General features: G+C 42.2%; 1 protein-coding gene across 3 annotated transcripts in view; it reads left to right on the forward strand.

The window, feature by feature from the left end:
• RPAP1 (RNA polymerase II associated protein 1) overlaps positions 1-8681 on the forward strand; it is a 40198-nt gene extending 31517 nt beyond the window's left edge. For all 3 annotated transcript variants that reach the window (XM_021533467.2, XM_021533469.2, XM_021533468.2), the window contains 6 exons: positions 486-635; positions 1076-1218; positions 2757-3561; positions 4322-4498; positions 5175-5231; positions 5982-8681. In XM_021533467.2, the coding sequence (XP_021389142.2) occupies positions 486-635; positions 1076-1218; positions 2757-3561; positions 4322-4498; positions 5175-5231; positions 5982-6137 (1488 nt within the window). In that variant the 3' untranslated portion in view covers positions 6138-8681. The remainder of the gene's footprint in view (positions 1-485; positions 636-1075; positions 1219-2756; positions 3562-4321; positions 4499-5174; positions 5232-5981) is intronic.
• The last annotated feature ends 10684 nt before the right edge of the window (positions 8682-19365 follow it).

Here is a 19365-nt window from a genome sequence, read left to right on the forward strand (position 1 = left end):
TATTAAAGAAGAGAATGAGTGCTACTAATGAGGATACTTCCTTTGGTTTGTTCTGAATTTTTAGAATGAATGAGTTATGGAAGATTTCAGACTGTAAAGAGCAAATGTCCTAGAAATATTAAATATGTAGCATAAGGTTTCTTAAAGCCTTCCTGTGTTGAATTAGCTGATTGGCTACTAATAGAACTATCTGGCCAGATGAAGGAAAAACATTTTAAGCCACTGGTCAGATTTCTGCCTTACAGAACACTGTAAGACAGTGACTGTTGGTTATCTGTGATGGGGATTGTCATGATGGATGCAGGTGAGCCCTGAGGAAGAAAAGCAGATATTCATTAGGCTATTCTTAAATATAGCTTTTGGAGTAGCCAGCAGGAATTGTCATGTGAGAGGCGGTAGCGGGTGGGCCTTGGATAGGCCTGTGTTTTTCTTTCTTCCAAAGCAAATCTTAATATTACTTGTCTCCACTTGCGATTCCTTTATAGTACAGCTCTGTGCTGGGCTTCAGAGGCTTGAAGGATTATCTGCATCAAAGCTGGCAGAGTGGACCTCCTTCTGTGACTCCTTCATCTGCGTGGATCCTGCGCCATGAGTATCACCTGCAGTACTTTGTGTTAGCGTTGGCTCGGAGAATGGTATCGTTACTGGTCCTTTCATTTCTTTCCCCCGAGGAACTGACTTCCCTGGCAGCTGGTCTTCATGTCCTTGTTCTTTCTTATATCTGACTTAGGTCTGGCAACTCTTCTGCTGACTTTTATGACCCATTAGCAAATAATGTCTTTCCAGTTACTGATGTGGGGATTTAGTTCTAAAATACTTTGAATGGAAAAATTATATTTTTGCTTTCTTAGGGATAAAGTAAGAACAAAGTTTTCAACTGTGTTGCTAAAAAAAATTCTGACTATCTAAGGCAGTCAGAGAAGCACAAATACCTCTAGGTATGAATACTGACAGGTCTTGCAGTCTACCTAAATCTTTCACTTTGCAGCAAGATCTGTGTGTTGTTTGACCCTCTTGTCCTTGTTGATTGTTTTGTTGACAGCTGCTTTTATCTGTGGTTTTGTTTCCTGTACAGGCAGGCACTTGTCCGGATTACACCCAGCATGCCTCACTTCATCACTGTGTTGCCATGGCATTGCTAAGCCGTCTGTTGCCAGGGAGCGAGCATCTGGCTCACGAGGTCCTGCTGGATCTTGCCTTTAATCCAGAGTTTCTTCCGTAAGCTTTGCACTTTTTCCTTTTTCTAGTCTGGTATGTGGGAAAACATGGGGAAAATGGAAAAAACATGTTGGCTCTGCAATTTTGTCATAATTTTTGGCCTTTAGCAGGGCCTGTAGTTACATTTTACTTACTCACTGGCATATTCTTCTGGCATGGAGCCTTCTAATCAGGCAAGCACGGTGGTTGCATATTTTTCTCTGATGTACTGCTGTTGCAAAATGTGACCAGTTTCTTTTCTCTGTGACAAGGCTTGTGTTATTCTGATAGAACTGATCATCCCTTAGGTCTAGCATCTTCCATCCTGAGAGTAGGGAGGCTAGAAAATAAATGAGAATTTGACATAAAAAGCATAAAAGCTTAATGGATCTTCCTCAAACCCATATTAATCAAGTTTGCTGATTTGACAAATGTCATGTCTTCCACTTTACACTGGAAGACCTCATGAGCATCTCAAATATGAATCCTCTCATATCTGGGCAAGAAGCTCCTGAGATGCTGGAATAAAAAAAGAACTGAGCAGACTTTTACCGCAATTAAGCAACATGAAACATCACTTAAATTTCCTTTATTAAAAAAAATAAACAGAAATAATAATCTACTCATACTTCCTGGTTCAGCAGTGATGTGACAAAATCGGAAGCTGTTAGTGTAGGATTTGAGCTCGATGCCAGTTCTCACCTAGAAAAAGGCAATGCAAATATGAAGTAAACCTTTGCCCTGTGGTTTCACAGAAAGTTTTGCATATGTACCATTCCTCTGGGAGAAAGGACATGATCCCTGTGGGCAGTTTATGTAGTTCATCTCAATCTGTTTGAAATTAACCATGGTGTATCCCTGTAGGAGGTTGAACCAGAGTGCTGCAAGGAAGTACTATGTTTTTTCAGAAAGAGGGAGAATTTGTTAGTGCATTTGTTTGTGTGGTGGTGTTTTGGTTTTTTTGTTGGTTCAACAAAATGGTGAGTCTTTGGTCTGAAATTGTGGCATATGGATTTGACAAACACCCTCCACATGCACAGTTTCTATCAGTCTGTATGGCTCCCCTGACCCTGCCACTGCCAGTAAAACAATTCTCAAAACAAGAGCTTTGCAGCTGCCACTGCCAGCTGCAAAGCTCTTGTTTTGAGAATTGTTTTACTGGTTTGTGTAGGCCTTATCTGATATGCAGTATATAATCTCAGCACTCTCATATCTGTCTTGGTAAGTAGGCTGCCTCTCTGGACAAGGGGTTTCAGACTCCACACTGGACTGGCATTGTGTGGAAGATCTTCATGGCACAGCCTCAGTGTTGCTGACTCCAAATGTGGTTCTGTGAATTCCCTCTAAATACCAAGGTAGCTGATACTTTACAGGCTCTCTATTAGAATAGCTCAATGGTGTAGAAAGTGCTGAGTGCTCTACCTATGCTACTCTTCCGGTTCCAGTTCCAGGAAGACTACAGAGATGAATTAGTGTGATGTGTTATTTGTTTGGCATTTCAGGATTTTTTTTTTTTTGGTTTTTTGTTTGTTTCTTAAACTGTTGTCTTTATCTTACAGTGAAGGGAAAGCTGGTGGGCCAGAAGCAGCTGACTTCTCTGATATTCTGCATCTGGGCACCAGTGCCAAACTGGCACAGCCTGGCTCTGCAGCAGCATTTCTTCCAAAGGTTACTCGGGGTGCCCTGCTGAGAGAATCATACCAGAATCTGCCTTCCATTCGTTCCTGCTACCTCTCCCACTTTGTCCACTTGCAGCCCACCCTTATGCGTTCTCAGGCGTCCTACCAAGGGCGGAATTATCTCATCCAGTCCATGCTGCTTCCTGAGGTCAGAGGGCCCATCCTGCCTTCAGACTGGCCATTCTTTCCACTAATTAGCCTCTACAACAAAGTGACTAATGCAGAGACACGTGGGGCCATATTGAACTCTCTCCCACTTGATCTCATCAACACTGTGACCTGGAACCTGCAATGGGTCTTGTTGCTGGAGACCTGGCGTTCTAAAATCCTTCAGAGCATCCCAACTGCTGCCAAACTTGCACGGCTTATGTGTGTCTTCCTCACTGGCAGTGACCTCTTTCTAGAAGCACCAATCCACCGCTACACAGCTGCCCTTCTCTCTGTGTATTGCCAACCCAAGGCCCTGGACTCCCTGAACTTGGATGCTCCTCTCCCTGGTTTGGCATCCTTCCATGATCTCTATATAAGTCTCCTGGAGCAATTTGAGGGTGTCTCCTTTGGAGATCCACTCTTTGGAGTCTTTGTTCTTCTACCTCTGCAGAAGCGTTTCAGTGTTCATCTGCGTCTCTCTGTTTTTGGGGAGCACACAAATATCCTGCGGGCGCTGGGAGTGCCATTACAGCAGGTAATTCTGGTTTATGGTAATTGCCTGTCACTATGTATTTCTGTGTTACTGGGCACTTGCCTGTGATTCTCCAACCTTGATTTATGTGTATGTGTGGAGGGCAGGAGCTGTGAAATTGCTCAGTCTTCACTGGAAACTGTCCCAAACCTTGCTTGGTTTAACCATTGAGAACCATCTAATTTTTAGGTTGTATGTATGAAAGGCTTGTTGCACCCTATGTTCTGCTAGCAATTACCTTTCCCTTATATAAGTGTTTTCACACCTTGGTGAGAACGTTTTCCTTGCCCATGCATAGACAAATAGTAATTTTCCCTCTCAACCATCTTTCCACATATAGTTATACTGGAGTTGTGCTCTTCTGGGTAACAGCAAGAAAATTTGGTCTGTCAAGTGTAGGACTGCGTTTCTTTTGAATGAGCAGAGCACAAGAGATAGAATTTAGCAGTGCTGTCAAAAATACTCTGTCTTCTTACTTTATAAGTGCTTATCTTATCTGTGCCAAAAATCAGCTGCAGTGATAGGACCAGTAAAACATCTATCCATAAAGCTGAAGAAGTTTGACAACGCTTTGTCAAGGCACATCACATCAGTCAGGGTGAGCCATAGCAGCTCTGCTGCAAATGGGGGTCATGCTGCTGGGGTAACATTGTGTTACAGGAGGGCATGCACAAGGAAGGGCACTCTAGAAGTCATGAACTTCCTCTTACCACTTAGACCCTGACAAAAATTGTGATGTTGCCTCTGGATGGGTTTGTTGCAGTTTCCTGTGCCTCTTGAGAGCTACACTTCCCCTCCTGAGGATAACCTGAACCTCCTGCGACTCTACTTCCGAACGCTGGTCACTGGTGCACTGCGCCACACCTGGTGCCCTGTTCTGTACGTGGTGGCCGTGGCTCATGTGAACAGTTTTATTTTCTCCCAAGAAAGCACAACACAGGTGGGTAATGGATAGTAGAGCTTCGGGACTACTGTCTTTGGGTTTTGCATCTGCTCTCCCTGTAAGTCCAGTGTGCCTTGCAATGAGTCGCTGACCTTTGGGACTTGAAAACAAAGACTATAAGCAAATACATTGAGGACTCATCAGCTGTTTGAGGATCCACATACAAGGCAGCAGCTTTTCTTCATTATACCCTAATGCACTTGCATTAATGGTAGCTAGTCCTACCTAAATATTTGAGGTCAGCAATTACGTGTTCTGTGGTCTGGGGGGAAGAATAAGCAGAAGGAATAAGGGAGGTGATCAGACAGAGAGAGCTTGTAATAGATTGGGCCTCTGCCTTAGCAGTCTTAAGGTGCAAAGTACTCTTTTCTTTGACTTTGTTTAAGTAACCAAGCAGAAGCCCTCCCATGGCCTTGAGGCTTCTAGCAATGATTCGTTGTGCCAGCAAGACTTCATCTCTGATCTGCAATTCTACCTGAAGGTTGAGAAGTCAGCTGAGATTCAGATCAGGGAAAGGAGCAGAGAGGCAGGATTTAAGTGATGACATCTCAAGCACTTTCTGCTGGAACAAGTTACTCATCATTATAATGAACAAGTCATCCTGGAGTGCTGTGTGCCCCTGGGCAAAGGTGTTACTGCACCATATTAAGGAAAGTATGTGTTTTGTTCCCAGGAGACAGATGCTGCTCGGAAAAGCATGCTGCGAAAGACATGGCTGTTGGTGGATGAGGTAGGATTTGTCAGATTCAGCTTGTGCTGCTGGGAATTAAGTTTTCCATTTGTGGTACTCTTTCAGACTTATATTTGGCTTTGAAATTTGTGTTTAATTATATTTCTAATTTGACAATGAGAGGAGATTTGCAGCAGGATTTTGGCCTGCAATATCTGTAAATACACTTAACTAGTTCTTTTAGTAACTGACCTCAAAACGCTGAGTCTGTTGGAACCTAGATGAATCTCCTATACTGTATTTCCATGCTTTTTGTCCAAGCAGCATAATATCTGGATAGATAGAGGGATTAGAAGGATGATTGTAGCACAGTTATGAATAGGTGGCCAGCAGTGATCTTTCTTAACTCTTGCTTGGATGCTTCCCATGAAAAGAACAGGACAGATTAAGGTTTCTCTTTTTTTCAAGGAGCTTGCCAAAATCTATCCTTTGTGGCACAGAGCTGGGTCATTTGGCCCTCGTGATTTGTGTCCAGGGTAAATTATTAGATCACACTCAAAAATCCACTTGGATTTCTGGCAAGAAGTCATTGTAAAGGGCTGTTGAGGAGACTGGAGTTGTGTTTAGAAGAGGAATTCTTATGCAAAAAAAGGCGAATTTTAGTGGAAGAAACTTGCCTTTTATAGCTCTTCTATTGAAGATGATGTAATTAAATATCTTGGGCATGATGGAATTGTACTATTTGCAGTTTTGCTGTGTTGTGTTGGAGATAGTGGAAAAGATTAGATACCTTTCTGTTTTGTTTTTCAGAACTTGAAAAAACACCTGCTGTACTACAGACTGGTGAATGCAGAGAGTCCTTTAGGATTTGACCTTTATGAGCAGCTCCCTCCCATGCGACTGGGGTACCTGCAGAGAGTGACGCAGAAAGAAATGACAGAAAATGCACCAGCACTAGACTCATAGCAAAGCACTTGTGCAAGAAGAGGGCTAAGGTGAAGAATGGAAAAGCTCAATTTATACTTCACTGATGAAACTACTTTCAGTTCAGATGGTTTTAGTGTTTTACCTGGACACTTTTGGCATCTTTGCCTGGTGAAGCACTAGTAGAATGCTCCCAGCCCTGTAGAACATACATGCTGTCAAGATATGAGAGCATGTATGTGTGTGACCTCTCTGTGATGGATGTTGGAGCATTTTCCTCCATTCTTTTTCAAGTCATTCTGCTTCTTCCCAGAGGAGGTGAGAATGTGTCTGAAAGGCACTGGACTGTTGAATAAACTGAAGGACCTGGAAAAAAGCTGTTTTGTTCACTCAGGCTGGAAACCGGGTTCTCGAGATAATGTCTGTTTTCCCCAGATCCTTCCATTGCTTTTTTTGTACCTTGGATTTTGAATGGTCCTTTTCTCACACTATTCCTTGCAAACAGAATGACAGTATGACAGGGAGGAATCTGATCCTGAGAGGGTTTTTCTTAACATATGCATACAAGCAATTTCTCCAAGGTAATGTTCTGTGCATATACTCAGAGATGTATTGCGTCAGACCTCTAAGAAATATGAGTTCCTCGTGCAGTGGTACAAACACTGAATATCCTCCTTTGGCTGTCTTTCGGATGGTCTCTAAACTGCTTCCTTTTCTCCCTTAATTTGGTTATGTGTATAATAAGATCAAAAATAATTTCTTTGCAGGCCAGAATGCTTGGCAGTAACCACCCCTCATTAGATGAAAAAAAAAAGTATCTGCTTGTTTAGTTAGAATATGTTTTGGTTGCCCTCTGAGAAGAAAGCAATTTAAATTTTGGAATTTCCTAGCTCAAACCTAATTTCAAAAATGTCAAATTTGATCCCACTTCTACATCCAAATTCTGAATTGTAGCCTCAGACAGAAGGCTTATTACAAATGCCACATCACGTCCAGAATTTCCTCTGGGTGTATGCTCTCACTGGGTGTTCTCTTTATATTTTTGCATGGTCACTCTGGCAAGCTTTTGTTTTCAGAACTTGACTTTTATGAACAAAATTTCTTAAAGAGATTTCTGATGTTCTGTTCTTATGAATAAATTCCTCTGGAAGGTGCAAAGTGATACCTGGTCTGAAGAGATCAGCCTCTGTCTACCTATCAAAGAGGCCAAGCTAGCTTCCCTCTGAAGAAAAACCAGGCCTGTGTTAACGTTACTCCAGTGGATGTCCCAAGAGGAGTGAGAATCACTGTTAATAGGCCCACTTGTGTGACTGAAATTGTTTGTACAAGAAACAAATTCCAGCTTAATAGAATCAAAGAATCATTGAGTTTGGAAAAGAAAAGGCCTTGTGTCCAACCATATTACAGCATTTTCTTTCACCTGACAGTCGTGTTGCTGCCCCCTCAAATGCCTGCATAATCACATAGGGCTTAGGGCATCTGTGACTGATGCTGTCTTTGTATTGGCAGTTTTCTAAGTGTACCAGTCCCCTCCTTAGGGAAGTGGAAAATAGCCAGTTAGAAAATAGCCAGTTTCATCTTTTTTCCCCTGTATTTCAGGTAGGAAATTTACAAAACTGGTTTTTCTTTCCAATCCCTTTCTTCTTTTGGCTTCCCTTTTGATCTGTGGTTTCTATCTGCAGCAGGTCAATGTCATGTAAAATAACAAAAGCACAGTGGTCTAACAGGACTTTTTATTGTTGTTAATGATTTTTAAAGTATTTGATGTGATTAAAGGTTTAATCAAAGTCATTCAAGTTTTAATCTGTCTAGATGGTGAGAGCCCAGTAGTTGTCTTTCAGAGCAATGGATGGTAAAATTGAAGGACTCCTAGCTGTCTATTTAAGAGCAGCCTTCATCAAGGACTTTTGCTTTTCAGACCTTCAGTTATCAATCTCTTCCAGTCCTTTTTGGATGCAAAGTTGAATTTTGTAATGTGTACAGGATGTAAATAAATATTTTGATAGCTCTGTAGGAGTTTTTGTTAACTATGAGAATACTTTGCTCAAGTCTTGAATTTGGATAGTTCTGCTTGCAGTTTATCTTAAGACAGCTGCTGCCTTAAAGAATTCTACTAAACTTTGGAGCTCTGTAAGAAAGCTCTTCAAGCCAAAAATTACATCCTGCTTGTGTGATGGGTCAGTAACACAGTGTACCAAATTCTGTGTGTACCTGGGGAAGGTGCAGGGTGGTATGATGTGATTTGATACATGCCCCAGGTGGGAAGACTGTCCACAGATGGTATTTCAAATTATGATGAAAGTATCAGCAGGGGAGATAAGGAAAATAACAGATCCCAAATAGTTCTGCAGGCCACAGTGATACACAGAAAATTCCAAGGGTGCTGCAATTGAGCTGTAAACTTTCGAAATGTCTACTGTCACCTGAAATAGTACATTTTGTTTTTAAGGCTTTTGGCAATTTTGTATGGGATTTCCCCACAGAACACTAGAGGGCATTGTTTTATCTGGTTTAAATGCAAGATTTCTCAGCCTCAGTGATTCTGGGACCTGAAATAAAACCAGCCACCCTTGTGCATTGTTTGAATTTTCTGCATTTTTTATTTTTGCATATACTTTTGGAGCAAGTGTGGAGAATTAAATATTTTATGTGGTGGGCTGCTGAGAACCGTACAGTGCTTTGACAGCAGGAGCGTTTTTGAAAAACCATGGTACATTGAATGTAAGATGTAAACTTAAGCTGAATGCAGTCTGAGACAGGACCAGAACATGCCCATTCTGTTCATCCAGTTTAATCCTGGTCATGGTAAGTGAGGAGGTGAAACAATTAAAACTGTCAAAAAAAAAAGGCTGTGATTTCTGGACTCCTTACTGAAGGCTTAAAATTTCTTTGAGAAGAAAGTAATTCTGCTGAAATAGGACCCACAAATAAATTTCTTGTGTTGACATGGTTCTAGCTCAGAAGAACGTATGTTGTCTAGTATCTCTCATCAGAAGTCAACAAAACCAGCAACAACAACTATAAAAATTCTTGCCTGTCTTAATTCCTAAAAAGGGCATCCCATTTTCTGGTCCTTTGTGGCTTGAATGCTTGGTTTCATCTAAGATAATTATGGTGTACCATGTAGATAACAGTGGAATCTCTATTGGTACAAATTTATCATGTGCTGAAAGGCAACAGCAATGTGGTTTTAAAAACAAGTGATTGATTGGACTGAAGATGAGTTGAAGATAATCCTTTTAGCATTGCTGCTGAGTAGGCAGGTAAGAGGGTGGGGCTGTCACAGGTTTGCAGCCTATGACTTTAATAGCATTTTACTGAATTTTCCTTTGCATTTTGAAAGGGAAGAAAGAGTTCTTCCATCAGCTTGGAAGCACATCCTTTTGTGCCTAGAAGAAATTGAGTTGATTTGTGATTCTTCAACTATGTGAGTGGTTTGAAGTCCTAGAGTTTAGAATCCATATGTGGTGACTTGGCTCACTTTGCTGAGTAGGGATGGTTCCCAAAAACATGTAAGCAACTTGCTAGCTGGCAGTACTACACACTGAGGAAGGACAAGGCCCGACAGAAGAAAGTAAAGGGTTAGGCAAGAAAGAAATCAAAGCAGGACTGAAACCATACTGTGTGGAAACTTTTTAACAGTACACATAAAGCTTTATGTAATTGAAGAACTTTCATTCTACTGTATTTATTGACCACTTCAGTCTGACAGTGGAATTTAACAATCTATTTGTAGACTAATGCATTCTGTCTGGCCACTTAATGCCAGGAAAACCCTAAACACCTTTTGCCAATGAAATTATGGACAGAGCAAGGCATAAGATGTGGATTATAAATACACTGTGGGTTAGACAAGCACATTACTCTTAGTGTCAGACATAAAGTAGAGTAGAAAGTCATGTTAATTATTGCTTTTACTTCTTCCTAGTTCTGCAAAGTTCTTGGAAATTTCTCACTGATGAAGTGGTGCTGCCTTCAGCTGATGATCATATTTGGGAGGCAAAACAAGTTTATTCCCCTCATCTTAGAGAAGCTCATACAAACTTTACATTCACAAAGCTGATTTTCTGGTGTTCGTTGTTTAAATAATTTTGTGATAATTTACTGGCCTTTGCCCTAGTTTTTAAAACTGGCTTCCCCTCTTCCTTTGAATCGAGAATGTGCAGAGAAGCCCTGCTCTCATAACTGTTGTGTTTTGCATGGTCACTGTAAGCAGAGATAAGTTTGCCACAGTGTGCTTCCATCCCTGGCTTTATTGTGATAATCTTGAGTCTCAAGCCAGCTCTACAATGCTGTGTTTAGGTTTCTGGCCAGCTGCAGCACCAAGACTCCAGCTCAGCTGGGGAACGGTGCTAAAGGAGCAGGCACTGCACCAGCTGTATTGTGAGTCCAGTCGCCCCTGGCCCCAGCAATAATAGTTCTGTAAAGGTTTAATGATCAGAGAACATTTTAGACCAAAACACCTGGCCCATCTTCAGTTCGTTATCTGTAGGTGAGGTGTAACCAGCAGATACCAGCAGACACTTACTGCTCCAGAGAGCAGATGAATGTCCTTTACTCTGCGCAGCTTGCTGCAGTACGTTGCTGACTGTTGAGCAACCAGCTCATAAGCCCAGTCAGGGTGGCAAATATTCCCAGGGAGTACTGGGTATGGACATTAGAACCAAGTCTAAGGCGTAGGGGGAAGGCTCGATGCACTCACCCCTGCCCTAATCCAGCATGGATGACAAGCCAGAGCAGCGCTGTTACTCCTCGTCGCAAAGCAGCGGCTTGTCCTGGCCACAACAGAAACGGGGTTTGTGATGTAAAAGTGCCACCGATGTCAAAGCACAGCCACGTACACGACAATGTGTGCTGAAATCTGGGGTTTTAGTTGATGACTCGGGCTGGAGGACAGTTTTGTGGGAAGTTTTTGCCGGGAGCCTGTCCCGAGGGCAGCAGCTGCGGGGCCGGGCAGGTAACAGGGAACACCTGGGCCCAGCACCGGCCCTCGGGCGCGGGAGGGGCCGGCGGCAGCGTCCGCGGGAGGAAAATGCTGTGTTCCGTGCCTCTTATCTGCTTCTCTGGAGTGTGGGTACCTGGCTAAGGGCTGTGGAGAACGTGGATCAGGTTGGTAAAGTTAAACTGTGTGTGTTGTGCTGGGGCTGATGTGGTTATTGTCTTTCTGGGTCTGTGCTGCCGCACGTTTCCCCCAAGGAAGGAGGGAGGGCTGCCCGAGTCCCGAGCCTCCTGAGCATCCTGCCCTCAGCAAGGGCTCTCTGGAGAGGTCTGCGGGCCCTGGCTGCAATGAGGGGGCTCTGGCTGGATTGTTTGCTATGGAAAAAGGAGGCAGGAGAAGCCCAATCCTTGTGGTAACTGCGGGGACAGGAGTGCAGGTGCTGGAGGTCCTGCCACAGCACAGCCCTGTTCCCTGACCTTAGTGACCAGTCTGAAGCTTTGGGAAGAGACAAAGAGAAGGAGTGAGCTGCTGGCCTTGGAGCATGGCTTGGCTTTTGCTTCTGGGTCTCTCAGGTTGAGAGGAGTTTTGTGGTTCTTCTTTTCAGTGTCCCTTTCTTTCAGTACTCTCAGGTGTTCTGTGTCTTTCTTGTCCTTCACTAGACTCTCCTTCCCTCTGCTTGCCTTTTTATTTTTAATTTTCCACCATTATAGTAACTTCTAGTTCCCTTTTGACTTTTCTCACTCTTTTGGCTGTTTGCAGAAGCGATCAGTAATTCAACAGTTAAACTGGAGAACTGAGATGTTGTTACTGAGTTTGAAGTGGAAGCTCACATCTCTTGAGTTGTTCATCTGAAGGTCTGGGCAGATGTCCATAAATAACATGCAAAACATGCCCATTTGGAAACCTTACAGCAAAGAAGTATGTAACTTTACTTTGAAGACTCAAATTGCCGTCTGGTGTAAGCACACCACACCATTTGGGTCTGATCTGTCAGATATTTGATGACACGTCAGCAATTAATGTATTGGATCTATCTTCTGAAAGGGAGACTGATGCTTGTGTATCAAGTGACTATTTACTGATACTTACTCAACCATTGTAAACTTTTTCTTCAAAAAATGAGTATCTCCAAAACAGTATTCCAGGTTTCCTCAGTGCATGTGGACTTTTCTTAGCAGCTTTCAGCACAATGCATGTCTGGGGAGGGTCTTTAATATCTTCCAAGTAACAGGAAGTGCAAAGAGCTCTGAATTAAATTCAGGTATCACATTGCTGGCAGTGAATTTTACTTTCAGAGGGGTGTAACGCACCATGATGATACAATGACAGCCACTGAGAAGGTATGTTGTTAGCATCTTTCACAAAAAAAGCAGCTTGTCAGTCCTGGCATCAATGTATCTTTCAATATAGATTATAAAAAACAAATTTAGAATGATACAAAAGTTTTTTAAAACCATCATGCATCTCTTGTCTCTGACATGAGTGTCAGCTCACTCAGAAAATGCTAGTTATGCTGCCACCCAGAAGACACCACAGATGGTGGCTCATTTTTGTTCCTCTTGTCTGCTGTAAGATTGATCATGTTTGGATTGATGAAATTATTTGGGCAGGAGCTGCCATTGCTCTCCTCCTGTCTGTCCACTGTTAAAATAAGTGGGAGGAAAGGGGATGCAAAATATACTTTTTAGTGTCTTTCTTTCTTTGGTACTTTTTCTTTTTACTTTTTTAACACTGAAAATATTTATGGAGGAGAGTGTGGGCTTGCTGATCATGCTTCCTTGTAATGAGCTCTTATCAGCAAGTTTTATATTTTATAGTCTTCTCTGGGCTTATATTTTTTTGTAGCAGTACAATTTGCAAGTTAAAGTTAGGATGCAGAACTTTGGCTATTTGTATTCAGCAGTGGCTAAATAACTTCTCCTGTGCAATGCAAGTCAGAGGTTTACATTTCAGTGTACACTGGTGCCATGAAGGCCAACCATTACATTGCTGGAAAAGTTAGCAGCTGCCCACCTGCATTTTGGAGAGCTTCTCTAGAGTTAGTATGTTTTTGCCAATATTGTTTTAGGGACAAAAAATTTTCTTCTTGTATGAGTCTCTTCTGCTACCAGGATACTTGTGTGATTATGAAACTTAACTTTCAATTTTGCAACCTAACTTTCCCTTTGAACAAACAACTTCTGCTTTCTGTAGTTAGTTATTTTGGTGATTCCTATGCTAACTGCAAATGGAAGAAAGAAGCAATAAGTCTACCGCTAGCATGTGGTTCTTGCTTCTATTTAAACAGAAAATGCAATTTTATAGTCAGACTAAACCCTTGCCATGAACAGATCCTCCTGGGAACAATGTTAAGGTATGTGAAATATAAGTAGGTGATTAGTGACAGCTAGCACATCTTCACTAAAGGCAGATGGTGCCTGATGGATTTGGAGATCTACGATGGGGTTATGGCATTGGTGGATTAAGGGAAGAGCACTGACATTATGCACTTGGACTTGTGCAAAGCATTTGACACTGTCCCAGATTATCTTGTCTCTAAACTGGAGAGACATGGATTTGATGGATGGACCATTTGGTGGATAAGGAATTGCCTGGATGGTCATGGAGAAAATATGACAAACTCCAGAAAGACAAATAGCCTGAGATTAAGGTAATTTTTCATTATATGGGAGACCCCAATTACTGTGTCAACAGCTCTTCTAATGTGAAAGCTTTTCCAGATTTTCTGAGGTTTCCAATTTTCACGTCACTGACAAAATTGTATCTAAAATGGAATTCTTATTTCCTGCTTCATCCTCACCAGACTATATATGAAAAATTAATTGTTATAGGAAAATATCCTCAGAGTGTGATAAATGTATTTTGTGGCTTAGTTCAGGCTTATCTTTTATTAACCACATACTCTTCCAACAAATTGTACTGAATCAGTAACTGGAGAATATCCCCACAGACTCATAATGGCACACTATAAGCTAAGTGTTACCAGTGCTTTTTCAGCTTGTGAGCTTTTCCCCAGTGTGAGAGGAACCAGAAAGTGTGAGCATGAGAATCCTACTGGGGTGGTGTTCTCTTGACTCCAGTGCACAGTGTTTTACCAGAAAAACATTGCATGCATTAAAAAAAGCTGTTGTGTGCTCCTGTTCTGTAATCTCATCAAAGAAGCAAGTATCACCATGAGAAATTACTTGTTCTTGGATCCTTTTGGATAAAATGTTCTTGGCTTTTGATTACATAGTCAGACTGCTGAGGAAAATAGATAGTGAAGATCAGGTAAATGGTAACTTAGGAGGCCTTTCTGGTGAAGAAACCTTGGTTTTTCTTTGGCAAAATGCAGGTGAGAACATCTCTGTAATGCTGTGCATATAAACCTTGATATTTTTCCCAGGGAATCCAGTCTTAGATCTTAGTGGGAATGGAATCATGGCCTCTGTTTAGTAAACCAGGGGATGGTGCGAGATGCCTGCTGTAAGTAACATAATTGACTGATGCTTTGATAACAACCTTTCATTTTCATTTGCAAAATAATAACATACTTGCCTTGACAGATAGGTGTGAACAGAGAGCTCAATTCAAAATAAACCTTGACTGAGGCACCCTGACACAGGCACTCTTATATGTATGCAGGCATGCTTGTGTTAAGACACTGTCTCTCAAATCTTAATCTTTCTGGTGACAGATGTGATTGCCCTCTTACATTTTTATTATAGTAAAAATCCACACTATTTTACTACATCCATATTTCAAGTCTTCTGTAGCTTGAGCTGTGTGCCTTCAGGATTTTATTGCTGCTTTATTCCTCTAAGAGATAATTATTGACTGGTTTGGGTGACTACCTCCATACTGAATAGCACAATTGATGTGTGTGGTTTTGTCTGCTCTCTCATCCACTCTTGTGGATTTCCATATGGAATGCGCTCTGAGAAGTTTTGGGACATCTTGTGGTGCTGCATGTAAAGAACTTTTGAAAACAGGGCATGTTATGAATCTGCCTGGGTGGAAGCTGGAAGCTCTACTTGGGAAGGCCTTGTGTTTCCCTTAAATGCCTGTCAAAGAACCCTATCCTTATGTTTTGAAAATCTAGTGGTTTGGACCTCCTATAGTTTCACCTGCTGAGCATTGATGTGTCCAGTGGCCATAATTGAGGCAATATCCAACTGTCTCAGTCTTACCCTTTTGAATCTTGTTCCATAGGCTTCTTCAGTAGCACAGGTATATAAACATTCTGTTCTTCTGCTTTTTTCATTTACTTGTTAACTTTCAAAATTTTGGAACATCCAGTTTCTAGGTATTTTAGTGTGGAAAGGGTTTAATGGAAACTGAGTTGTGGTGAACATGGTAATAAATGCCTTTTCCATTTGTTGTGATTTAGGAATGGTACTCCAACATTTAGTGTTTCCACTGAGACTCTCCCAAACCAGATGCTGCTTATTCCCTTTTCTCCCCACTCTGATTGAAAGCACAAAAGGCAGAGATCATGGTTTGAGACAAGAGCAATGCTGGAAACAGCCATGAGATAAGAAAACAAAGAGGAAGAGCAGCAATATTAATAACAAGAGGTATAGGACAAAGAGATGGCAAATACCAACTGGCTTTTCCCTACTACCCAGAGTCCCTTTCTCCACCCTGCTAATGATGTGAGGTGGTATAAAATAATATTAAGGTCTGGCCACACCACGCTCCTGGCTACTGTAAAAAAATTAACCCTGTTCTGGCTGAAACTAGGACGCCACTGCACTTTGCATGTCCAGTTTCCTTAACACATATTAAGGTTCATAACCCCCATGTAGGAGTGGCAGTGAGTGCATATAAAAAGAACACTTTACCTAATGCTTAGATAGGAAGGACTCTTTTAGTATATTACAGCACACAGAAATGCCACAAACTATTTTATCCTGGAGAGCAGAGTGCTGTATTTAGATAAATCTGTAAGATTGATTTCAGTAGTTACATAAATTGGATTGTCTCCAGGCCAGTGGGATTAAGAACCTGCTTTTTGCAGAAAGTGTTATGAGGCCTTTAATGATCATACAAGGTCAGGACCCAGTTTTATGTCTCATCTGAAAGACCATGAACTTAAAACTACTGATCTGTCACTGTCTGATCTGACTATCTGTTCTAGAGACTATTTAAGAGATTTGTGTAGCCAGGAGTCTAAATGCCATCAAAGCTTTTAGTCCTTGCTCAGTTCCTTGCCTGAGGAGGTTTCTAACAAGTTTTTATTATGAAATATTGTCTTGCTTTGTTTTTCCCTTTTCATGGCAGGCCAAAATGAGGCTGCAAATAATATTCTGCAGTTTGTATGTGTCATTTGCTGTACTGTGCACAGAACTGCTTACTGATCTGTGCAGAAAATTAGTTAATTTCTGGGTTGTTCAGGAGGGAATACAGTTCTTTTCTGGATCAGTTCATCTTTCTGCCTACATGGCCACCTCTCTTGTGAAACCCCTCATTCCCCCTTACTGTAAAACTGCAGCCACAGCAAACTGTATAAATGTAGCAGGAATATGTAGACCATGCCAGTCCTGCTTTAAGCATATCACAGGTAACTGGATTTGGTGTGCTTGTGTACCCATGTTAAAAACCCTCTAGTTATCATATAAGCAAAATCTTTCTGCACAGTAGCTGCACTCCGAAAAGGCATGTGTGAGGAGATTAAAGAAGCTCTCCTTCCCAACTATTCTCAGGATATGATATGTAGTGTAGCCTGTTTTTTCCTTTATAGCAGACACAAAGTCGGGACCCAGCTCATACTTGATTGTTTATGTGCTGTGGCCAACTGATGCCCACCTTCTTCCATACACCTTTACATGTGCCCATATGATTTCCACATTGCCCTCAAAGGCACACTCTCTGTTGTGCAGCTTGATAGCTCAGAAGTGTGTACTCCTGTGGTTCCTGTCAAGAGCCTGTTTGGCCTGCAGCAGGGAAAGGTGTCTGTGGCAGATATTATCTGAGACAGGAGAAAACGGACAGAAGAAAATCCTCTCCTATTTCTCAGTGTCCAATGAATGAGCTGTGCCAAGTTTTTCCATCAGTATATTGTGAAGTTTTGCCTAGCCCAAAAAAGACATTGCTTTGCATCATCTTTGCTTTTAGCAGCAGCAGAGAAGATGAAATTGAAATCAGGTCTTAATTTCAGAGAGAAGTAAATTTGTTCAGAAACAAAGGGCTTTTCTCTGTCAAGTCACCAATATATTACAAGTCTTGATTGGATTTGGAAGCTATTTAGGATGCTGCAGTTATATGGCTGGCTGGCAGTCTGAGTAACCTTATAACTGACGTGCCCATGAATGGCACACCATACTGTTTGACTCATGGATTCTGAAGGTCAAATGCAACAGCCTTGTTTGAAGGACTTGGTCGGCTCCAGCAGTGAAAAGGGATACAGGAGTTCATAGTGAAATGTAGCAGCAAATCAGTCCTTTCTGAAGAAGTGGGTGGAGAAGGAAGCCAAGTACACAAAATGAAAATATAGCTGGTGGTATTGTACATTAGTCAGAGTTTCTGAGTCATCTGGGGATATTATGCCAGCCAAGCCGACTTGTCTAGAGGAAACTTCTTGTCTCAGAGCTGAGGTGGCACAGCAAAGCTGAAAGGCTTGCTTTGAGCTTTTGTGACCTGTGCATTCTGCTGTTTAGAACAGAACAGAGTAATCCAATTTCCCAATCAATTCAGGGCTGGCCAAAGTAAAGCAGGTTATTAAGGGCATTGTCCAAAGGCCTTTTGAACACTGTCAGACTTTGGAATTGAACACCTCTTTAGGAAGCCTGTTCCAGGGTTTGACCAAACTCTCTTGGTAAATCAGTGTTTTCTAATGTTCAGTCTGGACCTCCTCTGGTGCAGCTTTGAGCCATTCCCACATGTCCCTGTCTCTGCATCACAGGGAGAGGAGTTCAGCACCTCCCTCTCTGTCCCTTCCTCAGGAAGCTGTAGAGAGCAATTCTGTTGCCCTTTGACCTCTTCCTCTCCAAACTAGATAAGCCCTAAATACTCAGCTGTTCCTCAGGACATTCCAGCCCCTTCACCAACTTTGCTGCCATGCTCTGGACACATTCAAGGACCTTCATATCCTTCTTAAATTATGAAGCCCAGAACCATCCACAGTATTCAAGGTGAGGCTGCACCAGTGCTGAATAGAGCAGGGTATCCATGTATACTCCCCTGCAAGTCCTCTTGTTCTTCAGGAGTCAACAGCATCTCCCAGTCTGGTACCATTAGCAAACTTTCTAATGGTGCATTTAACTCCTGCATCCACATTCTTGATAAATATATTGAACAGAAGAGGGCCTGGAATGAACCCTGAGGAACACCTTTAAAGCTGATGCCTCAAAATTTGATCCTTGACTTTCCCACCCTCCCAAGTTTTTGTTTCCCCCTGTGCCCGGCATATCTTGAGGCAGACCCCATAAACACTAATGGACTGAGTAACCTGTTGCTGTTGCCTGTTTGAAATGGTTTGCTTCTTTCTCTTGTTTGACAGATGAGAAAATACAGCACAAACTGCAGGGGCTGCTCTTGCTCAGCCTTTAGGATCCTGATAAGGTGCATCTGCCACCATGACTGACTCCCAAGTCACTGTTGCTGCAAGTGCACACAAGTGCATTCCAACTCAAGTATGTTGATAGACTAGTTCCTTCAGGAAGGAGTTCTGGGAAATCCTGCAATCCAGTCAATTTGAAACCGCGTGACAGAACAGAATGCAAATGTATGGAGTGCTTGTGTGTTCCATGGGACTGGGGAAGTGAGTAGAAGAGAAGTGGGCATCTATTTGTGTCTGCTGAGACAACAGCTCTGCTGTTTCTGCCATGTCTGCTCAGTCTGGTTGGAGCCAGCTGGCCAGTTACACATCCCTGCTGACCACAGAGCATCCGGCTCTTCTGGTGTGCCCCTCCATAAAACAGGGAAAGGCATGGGAGCAGAAATTGACAAGTGGGGGATGTCTGTGTAGGGAAATGGTAAATAGCAGCAATGAGGTGAAGGGCAGAGTCCTGGGCAGGCACAAGTATTGCTGAAGGGCATGTTCTGTGCAAGGCCTTGACTAATGACTAGGGAAACAACAAATAGCCCATTAGTTCACCGATGCTGCTAATGTGGAAAGTGGTGTTGAATACCACATAAATACAAAGGTGACAAAAATGTTGAGATCTGGACAGAAGTCAATACAACAGGATTCAAACAGGGAAGATCATATGAAACATGGCTTAGCTAAAAGAATAAACTTGTTCAAAAAGGGGTTGAGAGTGGTCAGCCTGATCTCCTTAGGAACAAAGTGCCAGCTGAAGCCATTGGGCTTGGGTGTGCACACTGGCCTCTTCCCAGGGATTGAGGTGT

Source organism: Lonchura striata, chromosome 6 (assembly GCF_046129695.1).
Source record: "Lonchura striata isolate bLonStr1 chromosome 6, bLonStr1.mat, whole genome shotgun sequence".
In the NCBI taxonomy this organism is placed as follows: domain Eukaryota; kingdom Metazoa; phylum Chordata; class Aves; order Passeriformes; family Estrildidae; genus Lonchura; species Lonchura striata.